Genomic DNA, 19,004 nt, shown 5'->3' on the forward strand with positions numbered 1-19,004 from the left:
TTGCTTCTCACCTCTAGTACATTCTAAAATCTTTTGTTAGAATCAGCACAGACAGGCTGTTGTCATCCTAGAGCACCTGATATAACTCCCTCTTGATTAGTTTTGTGCTCTGTTGGCCTCAGTGGCATTGTACCCATTCCACATGGAGAACACCTGCTTCTGCGATGTGACCTCCTTTGCAGATCTAATTGAACTCTTCCCATTTAATGGCCTAATTATGCTTCTATGCCCCTTTACCTTTGTACCAACTGTACTCTATGCTTGGAAATTTTTGCCCCCTCTCTCAACTTAACAAACTTCTGATCATCCAACATACCCTTCTCAGCTTTCCCAAGGAGTTACTTCTTAATACTCCACAACTACTGTCTAAGATACACCCACATTAAAGAAAAGATACCAGTTCACTTTTTCTGTCCATTCAGATATTTATTTCCATGTGTATCTTACCCATGTTGCTTTTTCACATTTTCTTGGTATCCATGACAAAGAGAAGTAATTAAAATTAGGCCTTAAATGAATGAACACATTGATTGAATGCTTTCCTATGAAGATTTACTATTGTCACATCTTCCACCATGAATTGTGTGACACTGGAGATGTATCTGAAGGTAGCAAGCCTTTTGTAAGGTAGTGTGTAGACAGCCTTGGTTGTTTAGTTTTGTCATAATAAAATGCTTATGTTGCTGGACATGGACAGAGATGTCTTTCTCTCTTTAGGTTCCTCTCTAGTACACCCACACCTAGAACATCGCCGGAGTCCAGGAGACCTTACAGGTGTGCAGGTCACTTCAACTTCAGTGATCAGCACCGTCAGAAGGGATGTAAGCAGCAGGCTTCTTTCTTTTTTGAACAGTAGCCCACTTGTGTTTCCATAAAATTACAGTACTTTTGACAGAATCCCTCATTTTTCTTGCAGTTGACAATTTGGTAATTTGGTCCAGGCTCTGTAAAAAGGAATGTCCAAATTAATATCATTTAAATTATGCCAAGAATTAGTCACAGGTTATTTCTAAAGTAAGGCTATGATGCAGGGGATAACAATATGAAAGAGCTTGTAGTGTTCATAATTTCAAATTCCAATTCATGAACACAAGTCCAGATAGCACTCTGCTCCTTCAAAGTCTCACAAGTTCCTATATTAATGAAATGATGTTGTAATATTGCCTCACAGCACACTGTCAGAAAGAACATATGCCCCCGATTGCCTATATTTGTGGTGTGACAACTGCATTTCCTTTTTCTCTTCCCTTAGTGAACTAAGTCCTTTGACAGAGGAGGTGAATTCCAAGGAGGCAGAGATTATGATATATAGGGTAAGGAAGCAGTTAGAGGTGGTGGGACTGTATCTAATGAATATCATCAAGAATTTGCCAGCTGACGAGAATTTTCCATGTCTGCTGACACTTGTGTCTGACTCAGAAATGACTTTGAGATTAAGGGCATTTTGGAAACTACCAACTCCTCCAGGCTCTGTGGATTTGGAACTGACTCTGGGGTAGGGCGTGGGAACAGACAGGAAGCCTGGATGTGACCAGAAGAGTTCAGAAGAATGTTTGGGCTCGTGGTGCTTTGCCACTCCCTTGTATCTGTCCCCACAGGAGGTGGCAAACAGCTCAGCCTGTCCTCTGCCTGCTTCCCATGAAACCTGCCAGAACTTATCAAGTATTCCACAAATTCCAATTGAGAAAATGACCTCCAAGGCTGAGGGAAAAAGGAACTGGGTACAAGGAGAATCGTCTCCTCTGGTCACTGCTTCATCAAGCAGGACATTACCATAGTGAACTGAGACAACTCACCTCTTGGCCCCTCAAGGTTCCTATGACTTTGAGCCCCTTAAGGATCCACTTTCAGCAGAGGCTGCAGGACCTCCTGACATTCCTGGCATCTAGGGAGACTGAATCATCTACGCTGTGTCTCCACAAACAGTGACGCTCACCTCATCCCATCCACACTGTCACCTCCCGTCACGTGGACTCCATATTTCCCAAGTGGATGAACTTACTTTGACCTTGGATGCTTGACTTACCGTGGTAAGGGGGGGTGCGCGGAGGGAAGCGTTTCACTCTGTGATGCAACAACCCAGACCCATTTCCTCCTTGGGCAGGAAATTCATCCTGGGGTAAACTGGGGGGTTCGGTGACTAAGTGGTTAATGGACGAGGCACTGGACAACCCTGCTGAAATGAAGGATATTTAGAAACTCTCTATTCAGCAACTCAAGAGGATGGGGTGGGTTTCAACAGTGAGTGGGGGTTGACAAGAGACTGGAATGAACTGCAAGGGATTCACACAAACTCTTTATGTATGTATTCATCCATATGCATGCACGTGTGCTTATATGGAAATGGAAAGAGTGCATGCGAGGAAACACGCCAGGACCAATGGGCATCTCAACAACAAACCCAGCCTCCATCATGGACATCACAGAGGCATTGCCAGGATCCCTAAATCTAAGCCTCAGTGTCCTCTGTATAGCATAGAAGAATGAGGAGGAATCCTTCCTCTTGGAAAACTAATGCCACGAACCCATCTGAGAACCCATCTCACTGACTTCTCCCCAAAAGCCCCATTAGGGAAGTGTGCTCTAAACTGCAGGGCACACTGATGTCTGTGGCTGCCCTAGACTTCCATACCTAAAGTGACAACTGCTGAAAGAGCCTGGGTCCAGGAACGAAGCCGTGTTTCTGCTTTACCTGGAAAGAGCAGGGCTGCAAGGAGGAGGCTGACAAAGGAAGGAAGGAGTCTCAGTTTCATGGCTGTGGAGGGGACTGCAGGCACTGAAGGGCCCCGGGTGGGTGGGCAGCTGCTGCAGGCTCTCTTATAGCTGAGCTGGGAGTGTGGGCTGGGAGCCTCCAGACAGAGTGCACAGCCACAAAGGTCACTAGAAGATGCCTTTCTTCCCCCACTGTTCCCAGAACAAGCTTGAGTTACGTGGGTTTGGTTTTTTCAGGAAGTCAAGGACATGCCTGAAGACTTTGGGTGGCCTTGACGAACAAGAGAATCCATGAAGGTAAATCAAGATGGAAGGCGTGGAGAGGCAAAAGTAAATGTTACCGGCACAGCAGCAGCTTCCATGGTTACTTTTCAGTAGCTTGCACGGAAGGCTGCAATGCTGACTCTGTGCTGTCTGCAGAACACGTTTGTCTCAGTGGAACACTGTCGTACATGAGAGCATGCGACACACCAGCTAGGCAGGGCTCCATGGAGTCAGGTAGATTTAAAATATTCCTCACTGCTCCTTCTTCTCCAGTCTCTGTGTTTGCTCACCCCCCCTCCCCCTCCCTCCCTCCCTCCCTCCCTCCCTCCCTCTCCCTCCTTCCCTTTCTCCTTCATCTCCTTTGACCCTCTTTCTTTTCATTTTAAGTTATCTGAGTTATCTTCATTTTTCCTTTCCTTCCTCTGACCTGCTGGCCCCTCCTGGTGATGCCGGTACATCCAATTCAATTCTGCAGGAAAACGTCCTAGAGTTGAGGCCAGGTTTTCCCTTGTAGTGGTAACCACACACAAGCCCTTTTCCGGTTCTCCTTCATCTTCTCCCCAGGTGGGTGTTTTGTCTCACTGCCTTCTGTCAAGCATGCACATCCCAGAGTATAGTTCAGACCAAACCAAGACACATAGGCCTTGGTTCAAGAGCTATTTAATCATGAAATACCTTATGTATTTTGCTCAGGGAATAATCCATGATACCAGCACTCTCAGACTTGAATGTCTGAGGTTATTACATACACAGCAACCAGCAATAAAAGGAAAATAAGCAAGAGAAGAACAATACAACATTGGAGTAGACACTTGTACACCATCCTATGAAAACTGCCTGAGGTAGCCCCAGCCTCCAAAGCATTCACCTGGAGGGTGTGACCAAGAGAGTCCCAGCAGAGCGTCCCCTGGGGAGACTGCCCCAGGGGTCCCCATGGTTCTGAAGGGTCCTTCTGTTCTGCTTTAGGACTTGCTCTGGGAGTGGGAGGGTGACCCAGAAAGACTGAGGTTCCGTATAAACTTCATAATCTATTGGAAAATGAGTCAACTACCCTGGTTCAGGCTTCGGTGGATACTGGAGCAGAGTCCAGTTTAATCTACGGTGACACAAAACTTGTTTAAAGAGCAGTCACTTACAATTATGGACTAGCGAGCAGGTAATGCAAAGCAAATGTAAATTGAAAAGTGGTCAGTGTTCAAAATGGCCGAACGCAGCAACGATGCTGCCCAAAGATTATTGATGGCACTGATAGAGGGAAAAGACTTAAACTAGATTTACATGAAGGACCTCCAAGGAACATCAGCAGATCCCAGGAAGAGTCGCTATGGTAACACTGTGAGAATGTGTCTCATTTGCACATACATTTTGTTTGAACATAGAAAACATCTTAGGCTATTTGTGTAATTGAAAATACTCATCTCAGTGTGGAGAAAACCATGAGTGGGTTGAGAACAGAGCAGCAATCATGGGGATTGGGGGAAGCAAAAAGAGCATGCAGGAGACTGGCCCTGGGAACAGGGGCGCACACAGCAGTGTTACACAGTAAACGAGGCCTGGATGTACTCAACACTACAGTGCTGCTTTGTCCATGACATCTCGTCCCCTGAATCCATTAGATGGTGGGAAGTAAAAACACGAGACTTCAGGGCTAAAGCAGATATTACATGTTGCATATCCTTGTGTTGATTACAATGTGTAGCTATGCACATGAGAAGATCTTCAATATCGTCATCTCTTTATTACCTCCTGGGTGGCATCTCAATCAATCCTGGAAATGGAAATGTGGGCAGGGAAAAATCTAGAGTAGCCAGTTTGGTCTCAGCAGCTTTTGTGAATCAAGTTCGACCTTTAAGAGGTGCCCAGAGGAGACTCAGGGATGAGTGCGGTGAGCCTTGACAGCTGCGTTTCCTTGTTTTGAGATTTAAATTTTCAATTTGCTAACAGAACCATGGACGCTGTGGGGAGGACATAGGACGGTGTCCATTAGGGCTGTGAGGAGCATGTAGAACACCCCCGAAAGAAAGAACTTCACACGGGGGAAGACAGAACAGACAGTAGAAGCCTCTTTGGAAAGGGAAGTCAACAGGGAATCCTTAGGACGGCAGTAAATGGGATGGATCGCAGAACGAGACAAAAGTCGACGTGCTGTGCTTGTGGTCACACAGTGGAAATGGGGGTTAGAGATCTTCATTTTTCAAGCATGCAAGGAGTCACAGAATGTACCAGTTTTTCCAATATCAGTTTGATCTGAAATGATGTTAGCCTTCCTATGACCCTGCTCAAATAACACACAAAGGGACAGAATAAAACGTCTTATAAGAATTCTAAGGAATTAAAAACTCCTTAGAAGGACTAAAAACCTCGCATCCTTGTAGATCTTAACAAGCCTATTGAAGCTGCCAATTCTAATGAAATTTTCACAGAATTTTAGACCTGGAAACTGAGTTCAATTTCTCACACACTGTTTCTTCTTTTCTTTTCTTTTCCCCCATTTATTGAAGATAGTTTTCTTCCTCGTGTACTGTATCCTGACTATCATTTCCCTCTTTCTACTCCTCCCAGTTTCTCCCCACCTCCCCTCCATCCAGTCCACTCAATTTCTGTCTCCCATTATAGTACAAGCAGGAGAAGCTGCCCTGAGCAGCCTCCTCTCCCAGGGCATGTCAACCCTCCGGTCGCCTCTCCTCCACCTCCATCAGACCCCCTAGTCATATAGACAGGAGCATGTTGTCCTCTGAGGGGCTCCACCCGGCATCTGACTCAGACAGATGCAGACACCCACAGCCAAACAGTGGATGGAGCTTGGGGACTCTTATGGAAGACGAGAAGAAAGGATTGTGGGCCCTGAAGGGGACAGGAACTCCACAGGAAGGCCAACAGTCAAGTAAACTGGACTCTTGGACTCCCAGAGTCTGAGCCACCAACCAAAACACATACATGAGCCAGACCTAGGTCTCCAGCACATATGCAGCAGGTGTGCAGCTTGGCCTTCATGTGGGTCCTGAACAACTGGAACGGGGCTATCCCAAAAGCTGTTGCCTGTCTGTGGGATAGGTTGTTCTAGCTGGGCTGTCTTGTCTGGCCTCAGTGGGAAAGGAAGCACCTAGCCTCGAAGATACTTGAACTGCTAGGGTCAGCGGATGCTCAGGGGGCCCCACCAACTCAGAAGAGAAGGAAGGGAAGGATTGTGGGAAAGAGAGACTGGAAGGGGGCAGTGAGTGGGATGTAAAGTGAATAAGTAAAAATAAATAAATTTAAATTTAAAAAAAAAACAAGCAGGGGGGCTGGAGAGATGGTTCGGTGGTTAAGAGCACTGACTGCTGTCCTGAGTTCAATTCCCAGCAACCACATAGTGGCTCACAACCATCTGTAACAGGATCCGGTGCCCTCCTCTGGTGTGTCTGAAGACAGTGACAGTGCACACACATACATAAAATAAATAAATCTTTTAAAAATTTAAGCAGGATTCTATGTACATGAAGGACCTGCCTCAGCCATTGGTTTACAAAGAGCAGACAGAGAGCAATGGGGAAGTGGCGTGTTCATGAGTGTGAACCACACACTGAAGACTGGAGCCAGCTACTTGGACACACAAGAGAGCTCAGGGACAAGGCAAGGTTAAAGGGAAGAGGGGAATCATTGAGAAAGGTGCAGGATTCAAGGTCAGAGACAGACAAAGCTAAGGCAGGCTGGGAAGAGGAGGCGACAGAGGCCACCAGGATAACAGAACCCAAACACTAGCCAGATGCCTGGAATGAGTTCTGCTGCTTGACAGTACAGCGGTGTGACTGAGGTTTACAAAGCTCAACTGTGTGTTTTACGAAGAGCTAGAAGAGGAATGTTCTCAGATTCCCAATCTCTCAGAAAGTTAATGTTGAAAGGGAAAGAAGAACTAAGCACCCTAACTCGCACACAATACATTATATACCTGACTCAAAATAGTGCCCTGCGTTGACAAAAATATATACAACTTGTACGCTTTTTTTAAATTTATTTTTTATTCTTCTTCATACTCTACATCCCAGCTGCAACCTCCCTCCCTTCTCTCCTCCCCTGCCCCATCCCTGAATATTCCCTCTCACCAAGACCCACTGCCTTCAGAAAAGAGCAGGCTTCTCCCCAATATCACCCCATGTCTGCTGATTTTTAAGGAGCATTGATTAGGGAGCCACAACAGCAAGGTCATAGTTGTCGTGGGAATGGTGCCGTTCCCCTTGTGGGCTTGGTTCCTTTGAAGGAATCTCTTGCAGCAGAAAACTGTGCTGACCTTTGCCACTCTCAACAGTGGATGCTTTCCCTTAAGCCTGCTCATGAAGCAGCTCCGCTCCCGCCCAGCACCTCAGTTTCTGGCTCTCTGTGTCTTTGGTTTTAGCGTGTTGGGAAAACCAGAGCCTCCCTTGTTTTATCCTAGAGAAATATGCCATGCAAATAAAACCCATGACACCTTGTGGCTATGTTAGAACCCTACAAACAAAGCTGAAAGGTTTAAAAAAAAATCCTATGTGGGGGCTGGAGAGATGGCTCAGAGGTTAAGAGCACTGCCTGCTCTTCCGGAGGTGCTGAGTTCAAGCACATGGTGGCTCACAACCATCTGTGATGAGGTCTGATGCCCTCTTACGACATGCAGATGTACATGCAGATAGAGCACTCATATATATTAAATTAATAAAAATAAACCTTTGAAAAGAAATGCCTGGCAGACATCTTAAGAAAAACAAACCCTATGTGAACACCGGCTTCCCTCATCTGAGACTCACCCAGGATAAACCCCTGAGCCCAAGCTAGGCTAATCCTCACATTCCTGTTTTCCAGGATGCAACAATGGGAGGAGTATTTGTGACATTTCTGTGCTTTAACCCAATAACTGGCAAAGGCACTTGAGGGAGGAGAGGTTTATTATCATGGCTCACATATGAGCTGTCCTGTCCCAGGAAGATGATGGCGGAGGAGGCTTGCTGCTGGGCCTTCTAGCATCTCAAAGGAGAAGGAGCGGAGGACAAATCTAAGGGCCCTCCCTCGGTGACCACTTCCTCCAGCACAGCTCTGCCTCCTAAAACATCTGCCACCAGGTAGAAAACAAATGTCCAAACACATGAGCACATGAGCCTGTGTGCACAGACACATTACGTCTGTCCCAGAAGCAAGAAAGCCCGTGCTGGAAACCTTGCCTTCTGCACGCTGGCATTTCCCAGTGAAAGTCTGGGGAAAGAATCTGATCACCCACATTCCCTGCCAATCTTCAAGTTTTTCTTTCTCACCATTTCCTCGCTCCCACCCCCCAACTCCCCACCATACATAAATTTCAATCTGGAAAGCATACAGGCTCAATTTGCTTCCTCCTCTTCTTCTTCCTCTCCTCCTCTTCCTGCTCCCCTCCTCTTCCTCCTCCTCTCTTTCTCTTTCTCTTCCTCCTTCTTCTTGTATAATGTAATCATTGGGGTCAGTCTGCCCTTTTAGAGAATGACTTAAATTTTTAGCAAAATAAAATATAATAAAATAAAACAAAATCTATCATATCAAAGTTGGACAATCTAAGCCATCAGAAAAATAACATCAAGAAAAGGAGCAAGAACTTGATGCCTCAGTGTAGGGGAATGTCAGGGCGGGGAGGTGGGAAGGGTTGGGGGGGAACCTTCATAGAAGCAGAAGGAGGATGAATGGGAAAGGGGGGTTATGAACAAGAAACCAGGAGAGTGGTTAATAAAAATTATTATAATAATTATAGTAATAGAAAGAATCAAAGACTCACTCACTCACAGATCAGGAATCCCATAAAAGTAATAAATTGAAAGATATAATATATATTATGCACAGGACCCAGTGCAAAGCAGTGCAGTTGGAGATGACACTGACCAAGAAGTTCTGTGGCCTCAAAGAGGGGAAAAAGAAGGTTCAAATGATGGTGGACACAGAACAGACTACACAAGGAACATTAGCTTTAGAACACTGGGCTATCTACATTATCTACTCGACAGTGAGAATGGTGTTCAGAGAAGGGAGGTGAGCGACTTTCAGGTGTTCAGCACCAGTTAAGCCAAAACCTCATAGTGGTTCGTAAGCTAACAATGCACTGCATATGTAGGATATGGAACATGAACGGTAAACAAATCCAAAGCTATAAACCCTTGCTAGGGCCAACCCAGTTCACCAGGTCTGACCCCATGCACCAGGGTGAACACCTGTACAGTGAGCTAAGCCCTGAGGGGTTTCGAGGGCCACATTTTCTTAGCACGCCACACTCACAGGTTCCCAGTGTTACCCGGCACTCTGGTCAAAGACTGGCTTTGACATCCAGGGTAAACTGAGACAGGATGTAGAGTTGGCGACTGACTGGAGCCACTGAAATCCTCCCTGGTTTGGCTGGGGTCCTTACAGTGGGCAACTGATCACTCAGTCTTTTCTCTGAGAGTAAAAATAACCTAGATCCCCTGGGGCTGGTTGGTACTCACCGAAACCAGAGAGGAGACACTGAACTCTTTGAACTTTTGGGAACTGGCAAGGAAAAAAGTCAAAAGAGAGGAAAGACTCATACACACACACACACACACACACACACACACACACACACACACGCACAAACACACACACAAACACAGTGAACTGATGAAGCAAGACAAGTGGCAATAAATACACAAAAATGCATACATTCATACATACATACATACATACATACATAAACACACATTCACACATTGGGTGGATGAAGCAAAGCTCCAACCAACCTTACATATGTGCATACATCATATATACATATATACATATATACATATATACACATATACATATATATACATATACATACATATATACATACACATATAATAGTGCATATATACATATACACATATACACATATGCACGTATGCACATATACACATGTACACATATACATATATATACATATACATACATATATACATACACATATCATATGTGCATATATACATATACATATATACATATACACATATACACATACACATATACACATATGCGCGTATGCACATATACACATATACACATATACATATATACATATTAGGCAAATGGAGCAAACTCCAACAAGCAGACTCCAACAACGTTAGTTTTTTCTCCCACAGTTTATATATCCCAGCAAAATTTTTTAAGCAGTATAAAAATTATAGTGTGACTACATTCCATTATTTTAGTGAATGGTTATCAAAAAACAGTGTTTCCCTAATACCTTTACATAAAAAAACATTATATAGTACAGGTAAAGAAATCAAATTATTTGCAAGAATCCATATTCGTAACTAATAACTTGTTATAGATTAACAAAGTATGGGCAAGCAAAGTAATTTTCTCAGCCAGTTCCTCTCACTTGCAGGCTGCAATTTGCAACTACAAAGAAAGTGTCCATTATTTTATTATCTATCTTTAGAAGCAATCCTATAAAACTTAAAAGAATCTCAATTCTAAACTTTTATATTTAAAAAATCCAGTCCTTTTTACTTTAAATCCTCGGAATAAACATCTATGCATCAGCAAATTTTACTAAACCATATCAGGAAGCTGAGTGCAGAAGAGGGAATGAGAAATCAACCATCACTTGACGAACAGCCCAGCGTTAGCGAAAGGGGCGTGGCAGTTAGTGCCGGTCAAGCTGCTGTGGTTCTTGTCCCTTGACCTCAAAAAGTAACTAATAAGAATGTGCCTTTCTGAACTTCATATCGCTCCCTAAGATTTTCCACATCAAGCCCATTAACTAAAACATCTTCACCTAGCTTCACTAACATTTTTTTCCAAATATTTTTAAGTGGTGGTGGTCATGGATAATTACTATGAGTGCCGGGGAAGCCATGTAGAGTTTTCACACCATTCTTAGATCAAGAGGGTTATGAAGACCACAAACAGAACAAAACATTACAACAGCATGAAGGCCTCAGGACTCCTAGTCCTCAGGCACTGCCTCTCCTCCATCTTGTTGTGCTAACCAGTGGTCTGCATTCCACGAGTTTCTAAGGCTGTTTGTTGTTCCTTCTGCATGGCCCTTGACACACTCTTCTTCCTCAGAGCCTGAGAACCCCGCTGGGTGAGCAGGGAGGAAAGACCTATGGGGTTGGCATTGCTGGTTTGTTCTTGGCTCAGCTGGGTTTGTTGAATAACTCTGTATTGATGTTTCTGTTGCTGGGACACAGCACCATGACACAGGGAACTTGAGGAGGAAAGCTCTCCTTGTTTACTATTGCAGAGGGGTCAGTCCACGATAGACAGCAGGGAGTAGAGCATCAAGGGGAAGGCAAGGAAGCAGGCAGGAAGCCAAGAGATCATTCCTTGGCCCCAAACACAAACAGAAGGAGAAAGCTAGAAGAAAGGCCAGGCTATGACCTCTCAAAGCCAGCTTCCACGTGTACTGCCTCCAGCAAGGAGGCTCTCCCCAGAGCTCTTTAAACAACTCCAACTGGGAACCAAGTGTCAAAAGGCCTGAATGGATTCAAACCACTGACTCCAAGAGAGTCATTCCGTTCGGTGTACTAGAGAGCATCCGGGCAGCTTTTCTACAGCAGGAATTAGCAATGCTTCCAGGTCCACACAGTAGCACAGGAGGCAGAGATTGCTAGCATCTGACTCTAACGTCAGGATCTCCTCAGTGGGTCCAACCAGGGCCTACCATTTTTGTTATCAACAAATAGTTCTTTTTTCCAATCAACACAAGGTGTTTCTCTGTATTTTGACATGAAGGAACAGAGAGGGTCAAACTTAGGGTAGAGAGAAAAACTGCTCAGAAGGAGGCAGATGGCAAAGAGCACCTCATTTCCACAGGTCAACTACACCTGATGTACTCTTCAGTGCAGAACAGATAATGAGTCTCATCTCCCAAAGGCCTGAGAACAATTAACACCTAAACAAGGTCCTAGAGGTTGCCAGTGGTGGAGAAGAACCAAGAGCAACACCTAGAAGGGTTTCTTGAGCCTGCAGACGACGTCCAGCACCCCTGACCCCTGCCTTGTTTGGTTCCTTTTGCTTTCTCCCTAAATCTAAGGTTCAGTACAGGAGGTAGAAAGGTGGACTATGGACCCCAGTGTTCCGTAAGTTATTCAGTGACGACAATGAGGTATGCTGATGTTGAAGTGGCTTGCTTATCCTCTCAGGATGTGTTTTCTTCAGGTGTCCCACAAATTCCATCACCTTCAGCTGTGTGTATTTGCAGCCCAGAGTCCCTTCTTATCTGGAGGAAGTAAGAGACATAGCTGAGAACAGCAGAGACCAACAGTGCTGGGGTTGGTAGAGAAAAGAGAAGCAGAAGAGTCTCCCCCAGCGTGGTGGAGAGAAGGATTTATGAGCAGTGTATCTTCAGGTGGGAGCAAACACCAGGACACAGGGTAAAGGAATATTTACAAGAGGACTTTAGAGTTATGACCTAAGAGTGTAGGGTAGGGAGTGTTATGCATGGAAACCCCCTACCACTCAAACATTTCTTCACCTAAAACAAAAGCCAGACCAGATGATCCCTAAGACATTAACGATCCCTAAGACGCTGATGATCCCTGAGATGCATTTGCAATCCAATATTCTGTGACTCAGGAAAGGAACTTTCCATTCTTCTTCCCTCAACTGACATCTAATGGCTCCACACCACGTTACTGAGGAGGAGCTTGTAGAGGAGAGTGGGCAGGTAAATGGGGTTAACACCACCATTCTGTAGAAACCATTCTCTGAATCAAAAATAAAGAAGTAAACAATGCATCATGTCAAAGAACAGAGGTGTAGCGAGTGAAGGTCATGAATGCCAGCAGCAGTTGTCAGTGCATTTTAGGAACAGAGTAAGAATACCAATTGCTGACACTAAGCCTAGGCTTGGGCTTGACCCAGGTGACCATGGTGTGGGGACCAAGAGTGATCACAAGTGAGGACTCTTTGAAATAGTCTTTGCCTTTCCTGAGAACAGAGGCCCTGGGATTTGACTCCCACCCCTGTCCACAGGAAAGGTGAAAAACACTTTGATGCCTGTGTTTGCCCTCGGGCATCATTCGTGATAATTTTACCTTTAGAAAAATTAATGGAGTATTTCAGAGAAAGTATAAATGCCTGGCCTTGAAAGTCGACATCCTTGAACAAACTCTCCTCACCCCGGATCACAGAGCAGACAGCAGCACTTTGGTCACGCACCTTAGCTGGAGGGAGCGTGTGCACGTCCTCGGAACAACTGTTTATAACCACTCCCCTTATGCAGTAACAGGGCAGATCACCAAATCACCTGGTTGGAGACTGCAAAGAGTAAGAACCAGACAGGAAATGGAACTGATCTCTAAGCTACCTTTAAGGTACGACAGAGAATAAGAGGGAGAGAGAACAACACTGACCTTTGGCTTAAATCCATGCTACAAGTTCATACTTATGAATAGGTTGGGGAGATGGGACCAGGTCAAGAAGGCCTTGGGATTGCAGAAGAGAGACCCCAGAGAAAGGTGGGCACACATCAGCAGATGTGCCCACAAACTGTGGGCTTCCAAACTGTGCTTGGGTGCCAACTGGGAGCTGTCCATGTGTCAGCGAATTTCCTTCAGCAGATGTGTGTCAGGTGGGAGCTGCCTGGTGTGCTTTTCACAGTAGACACGTGGGAGTCGTTAGGAAGCACCACAATGAACGGTCTTGAAATCATGTAGGTAATGGAATCTGCTGGGCTGTGGAAGGGAACAAGCCCTGGAAACACAGTACACTGGTTCATGCTTTAGCAGGCAGGGGTACTGTGTTTTATCCCCTGCCATTGTGGAAGGGACTGTTGGGTTAGAGGAAAGGTGTTGTTTTTTAAGACTATGTTCAATAAAATGCCAGTGTTTTAGTGTGTGTGTGTGTGTGTGTGTGTGTGTGTGTGTGTGTGTGTGTGTGTGTGTGTGTGTGTGCTGTGTGCCTTGCTAATCTAAGTTTCTGTAGATTTCTTGCTATTTCTTTTTAGTTGTATTTCAGTTGATAAGGCACGGGATATTGTTCTGAGATTTTGCGTTTGTGGCAAATTGTTTCATGTTCTAAACAGAATCCCTTTTGACAAAGTTTGGGCTTTGACAAAGTTGGGCTGCTGAGAGGAGTTTGTTCTGAAGTTGCCGGATGGGACAGTCTGTACGCGACTTGATCCACGGCACGATTTAACCTAGCGGTTTCTATTTTAATTTTCTTGCCTGGATGGTTCGTCTGTTGGTGAAAGTTCAGCGTCGAAATCACCCACTGGTACTGTGTGGGACCTGTCTGTCCTTTAAACTCACAGTGCTCATCTTATGACAGTGGGTGAATTAAAGGTCCATGCATTTATGTACAGTCATTATACATCTTCAAGATTGTGTCCGTATAACTAGATTGCTCCCATTATTAATGTATAGCGAGTTTCCTTAGGCCTTCTAATTTTCTGTCAAATCTTCTCTGTAAAATTTGCCCTTTAGATAGCAAACTGTCTCATATTTCTTTCTAATCCAGTCAGTCTTTTAACCTGGGAGCCAGCCCTGCTTACACACAGAGTTACTTACATTTGATACAGTTTTACTAAGTTATCCATATTAGACATCTGCTGGGTTATTATCATCCTGTCTGATTCTTTCCTGTCTCAAATCTTAATCCGTTCTTTCATGAGAGCTGTTTTGTTTTTTTGTTTTTGTTTTTTTTTCTGAGTTCTTGTGATTGTTTTTCTCATTCCTGCCTGGGTACAGATTCCATGGTAGTATCTCCTAAAGTGCCAGTGAGTTGCCGTCATGACTTTTCTGTTATGTAAATATAAGGAATCTTCAGCCTTGCCTGGATCCCTGGTGTCCTCTAATTCTCTGGCTCGTCTACTGGGGTAGAGGTTATCTGACTCTAGTCTTCCCCACTGTTCTACATAAGACTGCGTGTGGGCTGCAAGCGGAGCCAGTGTGGGCTGTTTGCTATGCCAGAACCATCCAGTGTGGGCTGAGTGCTGGGCCAGTGTGCACTGAGGCGGAAGCTTCATATCTTCCCACACCTGGACCACTGCTGGCCCCAGAGAGCTTTGCAGGCTGGGCTCACCTCAGAGGTCCTCAGTCTGTTTACCCAGAGTGAACCAATGCCCAAGCCTTGTGGTTTCATCCCCTCCACACCACATGTGGACTGGTTGGAGAAGGGGGCTGGTGCTCCCTGTCTCTGTGTATCCTCTCTGTTTCTACATGCTTCTCGGCTGTTGTATCACCTGGGTTTCTCTCTAACACAAGAATTTGACAGTGTACACACATGTGAGTGTAATGTATTGTCCCCCTCATTGCCTCCCACTCTTGCACACTTCTTCCAAAAGGTCTCCTTTCTGTTTTCATGTCCTACTGTTTGTGGACATGTGTGTAGGTAGCCATAGCTGTGTATTCGTAATGTTATTGCTATGTCTTGGAGAGAAGACGGCACTTCTCAAACCTGCCCATCCTCCATCTCTTACATCCTTTCCTTTTCTGTGACTTTTCCTGAGGCTGACAGTGAGTAGTACTGAGGTTCCTGCTTACGGATAAGTCAATTACTCTCAGCAATTTGACCACTCATGAGGCTCTGTAGTAGGCACTAACCACTGTACACAAATGATTCTCTGACCAAGGTTGAGAACAGCACTGAGGTACCACATGAGCATAAATAGTTAGATGCAGTTTGGTAGCACATCCATTTAGCATGGCCTAGGGAGAAAGTTTCTCCCTGGGTTTGACAACTTTCCTTAGTCTTAGGCTTGTACCTAGGTTTCCATTGCTATGTTTTTATTGCTTCCCATGGCATGGGCCTGGAATCCAATCAGAGGGCAGTTCCTTTCCAAACAACCATGCTGCTGTGTCAGTGGGAGCATCTTGCCTGAAGACTGCTTTTCTTTTTAAGATGCATTTTTATGAGTACGAGCGAGCTGTCTAATGCTCATTTCTCCATTATCAAATTCCTTTCTTCTTCCCTTTGGTGGAAGCAAGTTGGTCAAAACTAAGCTATCCTAGTACCCTTGTTTTAGGAGAAATAAATACCTTGGAACTTTGGGATGCTTGCCTCCCAAATCTATAGGGAAAGAGTACAGAGTGACCATCGAGTTTAGATAGCTACTCTTGGCCTTCTGAAAGAAGCAGTTGACAAGATGAAGAAAGCAGCCATTTATTTTCATTGCAGCATCTGCTTCCAGCAGAAACACAAAACTAGCTCATCCCCGAGTCCTGTTGTAGCCCGAGTCTTCACCCAAGTTGTCGCTCTTGTCCCGCCCACATGGCTGGACTGTCACACAACACTTCAGATTCTTCTGGCAGAGAGCAATGAGTTCTTCGTTCTTCAGACAAGATTCTGCGCATCTCCCATTAATCCTGCTGCACTTCTCATCGAAAAATGCATTCTTGGCTTCACAAAAGAAGAAGCCCCGCCCAGATTAATTCTGTTTCAAATGTGGCTAATCACTGTCTGTGATGGTTGTCTACCATCAGCAACAATCACTTTAAAGCTGTGTCTTAGTTACTTTAGACTCAGGTAGACGAATTGCTTAGAGAAACATTTTCTGTGGGACAACCCCATCTTTTGTCACACAAGGTGAAAGAGCACTAAGAATTAGCTAACACCTGAGCAGTTTTGATTAGGACTTTATAAGACAAGTATAAATATATTAGAAAGAAGATTATCAACTCAACTCATGAACATGTTCAAACCCCGGAACTTCCCTTACACACTTTCAAAAATTGCTACTCAGGAAGAGAGCAAGATCTAAGTCTGTGGAGATGACACAAGACTGATATTAAAAGTGAAATTGTATGCAATGGACAAAAGCTTAATGGAGAAGACAGAAAGTAGAGGCCAGGAGTAAATCCAATTCCCAGTGACAACCCAGGAAGGTTGAAGACAAAGAAAATCTTTGTCCATGGGTTTCTAATGGGCCATCATGGATACCAAAGTACAGAAAGATATCTGACTTCTCCATCACATTCCACCGAAATTCCACTGTAAGAGTCAGACACTTTAGGGAAGGGGGCGTAGTTGAGGCCAGCTCCCTGTGCCTTTAATTTGTCATTTTGCAGGAAACTGCCGTTCTTGCATTAGCCCTCACGAGAGCAAACTGCTACTGCATGCCAAAGACACACAATCCATATTACCAGGATCAAAATCTCAAGAGTCGATGACTTGAAGTACATGCCATGGAGGTACGGAAAGTACATGGATTCCATCTGACATGAATACATAAGTCTGCTAACTCAAATGTTTGCACATCCTAAATCCCAGGGGGTAGCTACTCTCGAATTCCAGCCATTATCCACTGTCTGGATATTGATTCACAAGTATAAGTACCCCCATGGTTTCAAAGCCCTTTAAACCCTGTCTTTCTCTACAGTGTTCAATATTTTCTCTGCTCTCTTAACATACTAAGACTGTGTCAGACTAGAGGTTCAAGACCTTACTCTGCCATGAGAACTTTTTAGCATATCCAATTCACAATGATAAACCAGCAGCTTTTGGACCAAAAGAACATCTTTGCCTGTCGCTTTCTAACAAGTCCAGACGGAGTCTCTGCGTGTGTGGTGTATTTGGAACAGCAGATAATTTTATACTGGATAATCTTACATTGTGTTAACTATGTAGTCCTACTGAGCATTCCTAATATCTCTCTTCAGCCTCGAACGTTCACATTTATGCCAGCAAATGCATGCCGTATCATTGATCTGCTGAAGGCCTACATCTCTGTATCCCGATGCAGCATCCACTCAGAGAGATTTGCCACAACACAGATCAGGGCTGCACACAACTAATGTGAAATTAGCCCATGTGGGCTGGCAACAGCACTAGTACCTGGAATAAGTTAGATTCACTTGGACTCCCATGAGCCCCTTTCTTCAACTCCACAGAACTCGCTAAGGTCCAGTCTTGCCTCTTAATCTTGGAGAGGATGCAGCTGCATCTTTTGAAACTTTCCAGAAGAGTGAGAAAGAGCAGAGCGCTCTGATGTGGAGAGGATGCCCCATACAGGCCACACCGCGCAGCACAGAGTGCCAGTGCTGACTGACCTGTATGTCCCTGAAAAGAAGCTACACCCAACCAAGTCCCAGTCTCCATGTGCATACAATGTACATATGGTATATACTTCATACATGTGTATATGTTTCAAGCCAAAAAGAAAAACGACTCTGAATATCTCTAAATTAAAAGCACAACAGGATTTTCCTCCAAGGCACTGGCTTTGGAGAAGTAAATGTGTTCATCATCACAACTCTACAACACAGACCCATCGTTAGACAAGCAATTAGGAAATGGCTGCCTCCAGTGTGTGCTTTGCCTGTGCCAGGATGGATATGGGAATGGAAGTCCACCTCTTTCCTCTTCCATCTCCTTTTCTGTCTCTTTGTTGTCTGTTTTATTCTACACTTAAAACATATTTTCTAAAAATCTGTTGATTTCTTCACTTTAATTCTTCCCTTAACTTTGTCCATTATTTTGCTAATAAGCTTAAAGCCAGGCATCAAATGCATCATTCCTGATGATGCCCTTTAACTTCTCCAAACCTGTGACAACATCATTAATAGAAAAGGCAATGTATCAATACGTGATTCATTGATAAGTCATAGGGAAGTTACCTTCTGTAATTACTGTTCTCTTTCAAGTCCAACAGACAAAAGGCATCCTAAATCCTAGGGTTGATCACGCCTGGGCATTGGCAGGACAGACCCTGTGTCTGGGACATCACCACAGATCACCCTCCATGTAAAGATTTCCATTTTCTTTACCTGGGTCAAGAAAGAAGAAAACAGCAAAGAGAAATAAGAATGTCTTCATGACCTGAAGGGCTGTGAGGGTCAGCACGGTGTCCATGGTAAAGGGCACCAACACCCACCTACCTTTATACGCTTCTCCAGAGCAAAAAGGGCCTTGATCAGTGAACCCATCAGAACAAGTGACCCCATGCCCTGCTACAGGGAGCCCACCCACCTCAGTGAGTGTTGCTCAACCTACAGGGTGTTGCTGTTTTTTCTGGTTCTGGAAAGTTCCCAAGAAGGAAAACAGGCATGAGCCAAGAGCAGAGGTGGAGAGAAGGATGGCCTGGGTGCAAGTTTTGTGCTAGAAGAATCTGGAGTCCA

General features: G+C 44.7%; 2 protein-coding genes across 3 annotated transcripts; both read right to left on the reverse strand.

The window, feature by feature from the left end:
- Window positions 1–623: 623 nt before the first annotated feature.
- Window positions 624–2,753, reverse strand: LOC116914773 (sperm-associated antigen 11-like). 2 transcript variants are annotated; one of them, XM_032919219.1, is made up of 3 exons: window positions 2,693–2,753; window positions 2,027–2,173; window positions 624–944 (listed from the first exon to the last, which is right to left on the reverse strand). In XM_032919219.1, the coding sequence occupies exons 1-3, from the start codon at window positions 2,751–2,753 to the stop codon at window positions 811–813; spliced, it is 342 nt and encodes a 113-aa protein (XP_032775110.1). In that variant the 3' UTR covers window positions 624–810. The 2 variants fall into 2 exon arrangements, with proteins under 2 accessions (XP_032775110.1, XP_032775109.1); XM_032919218.1 differs by having other exon boundaries at window positions 2,027–2,176.
- Window positions 2,754–16,096: 13,343 nt separating this feature from the next.
- LOC116914229 (beta-defensin 15) lies at window positions 16,097–18,738 on the reverse strand. Its single transcript, XM_032918424.1, has 2 exons — window positions 18,654–18,738; window positions 16,097–16,287 (listed from the first exon to the last, which is right to left on the reverse strand). The coding sequence occupies exons 1-2, from the start codon at window positions 18,736–18,738 to the stop codon at window positions 16,097–16,099; spliced, it is 276 nt and encodes a 91-aa protein (XP_032774315.1).
- Window positions 18,739–19,004: the final 266 nt, after the last annotated feature.

This window comes from Rattus rattus, chromosome 13, assembly GCF_011064425.1.
Source record: "Rattus rattus isolate New Zealand chromosome 13, Rrattus_CSIRO_v1, whole genome shotgun sequence".
Classification (NCBI taxonomy): domain Eukaryota; kingdom Metazoa; phylum Chordata; class Mammalia; order Rodentia; family Muridae; genus Rattus; species Rattus rattus.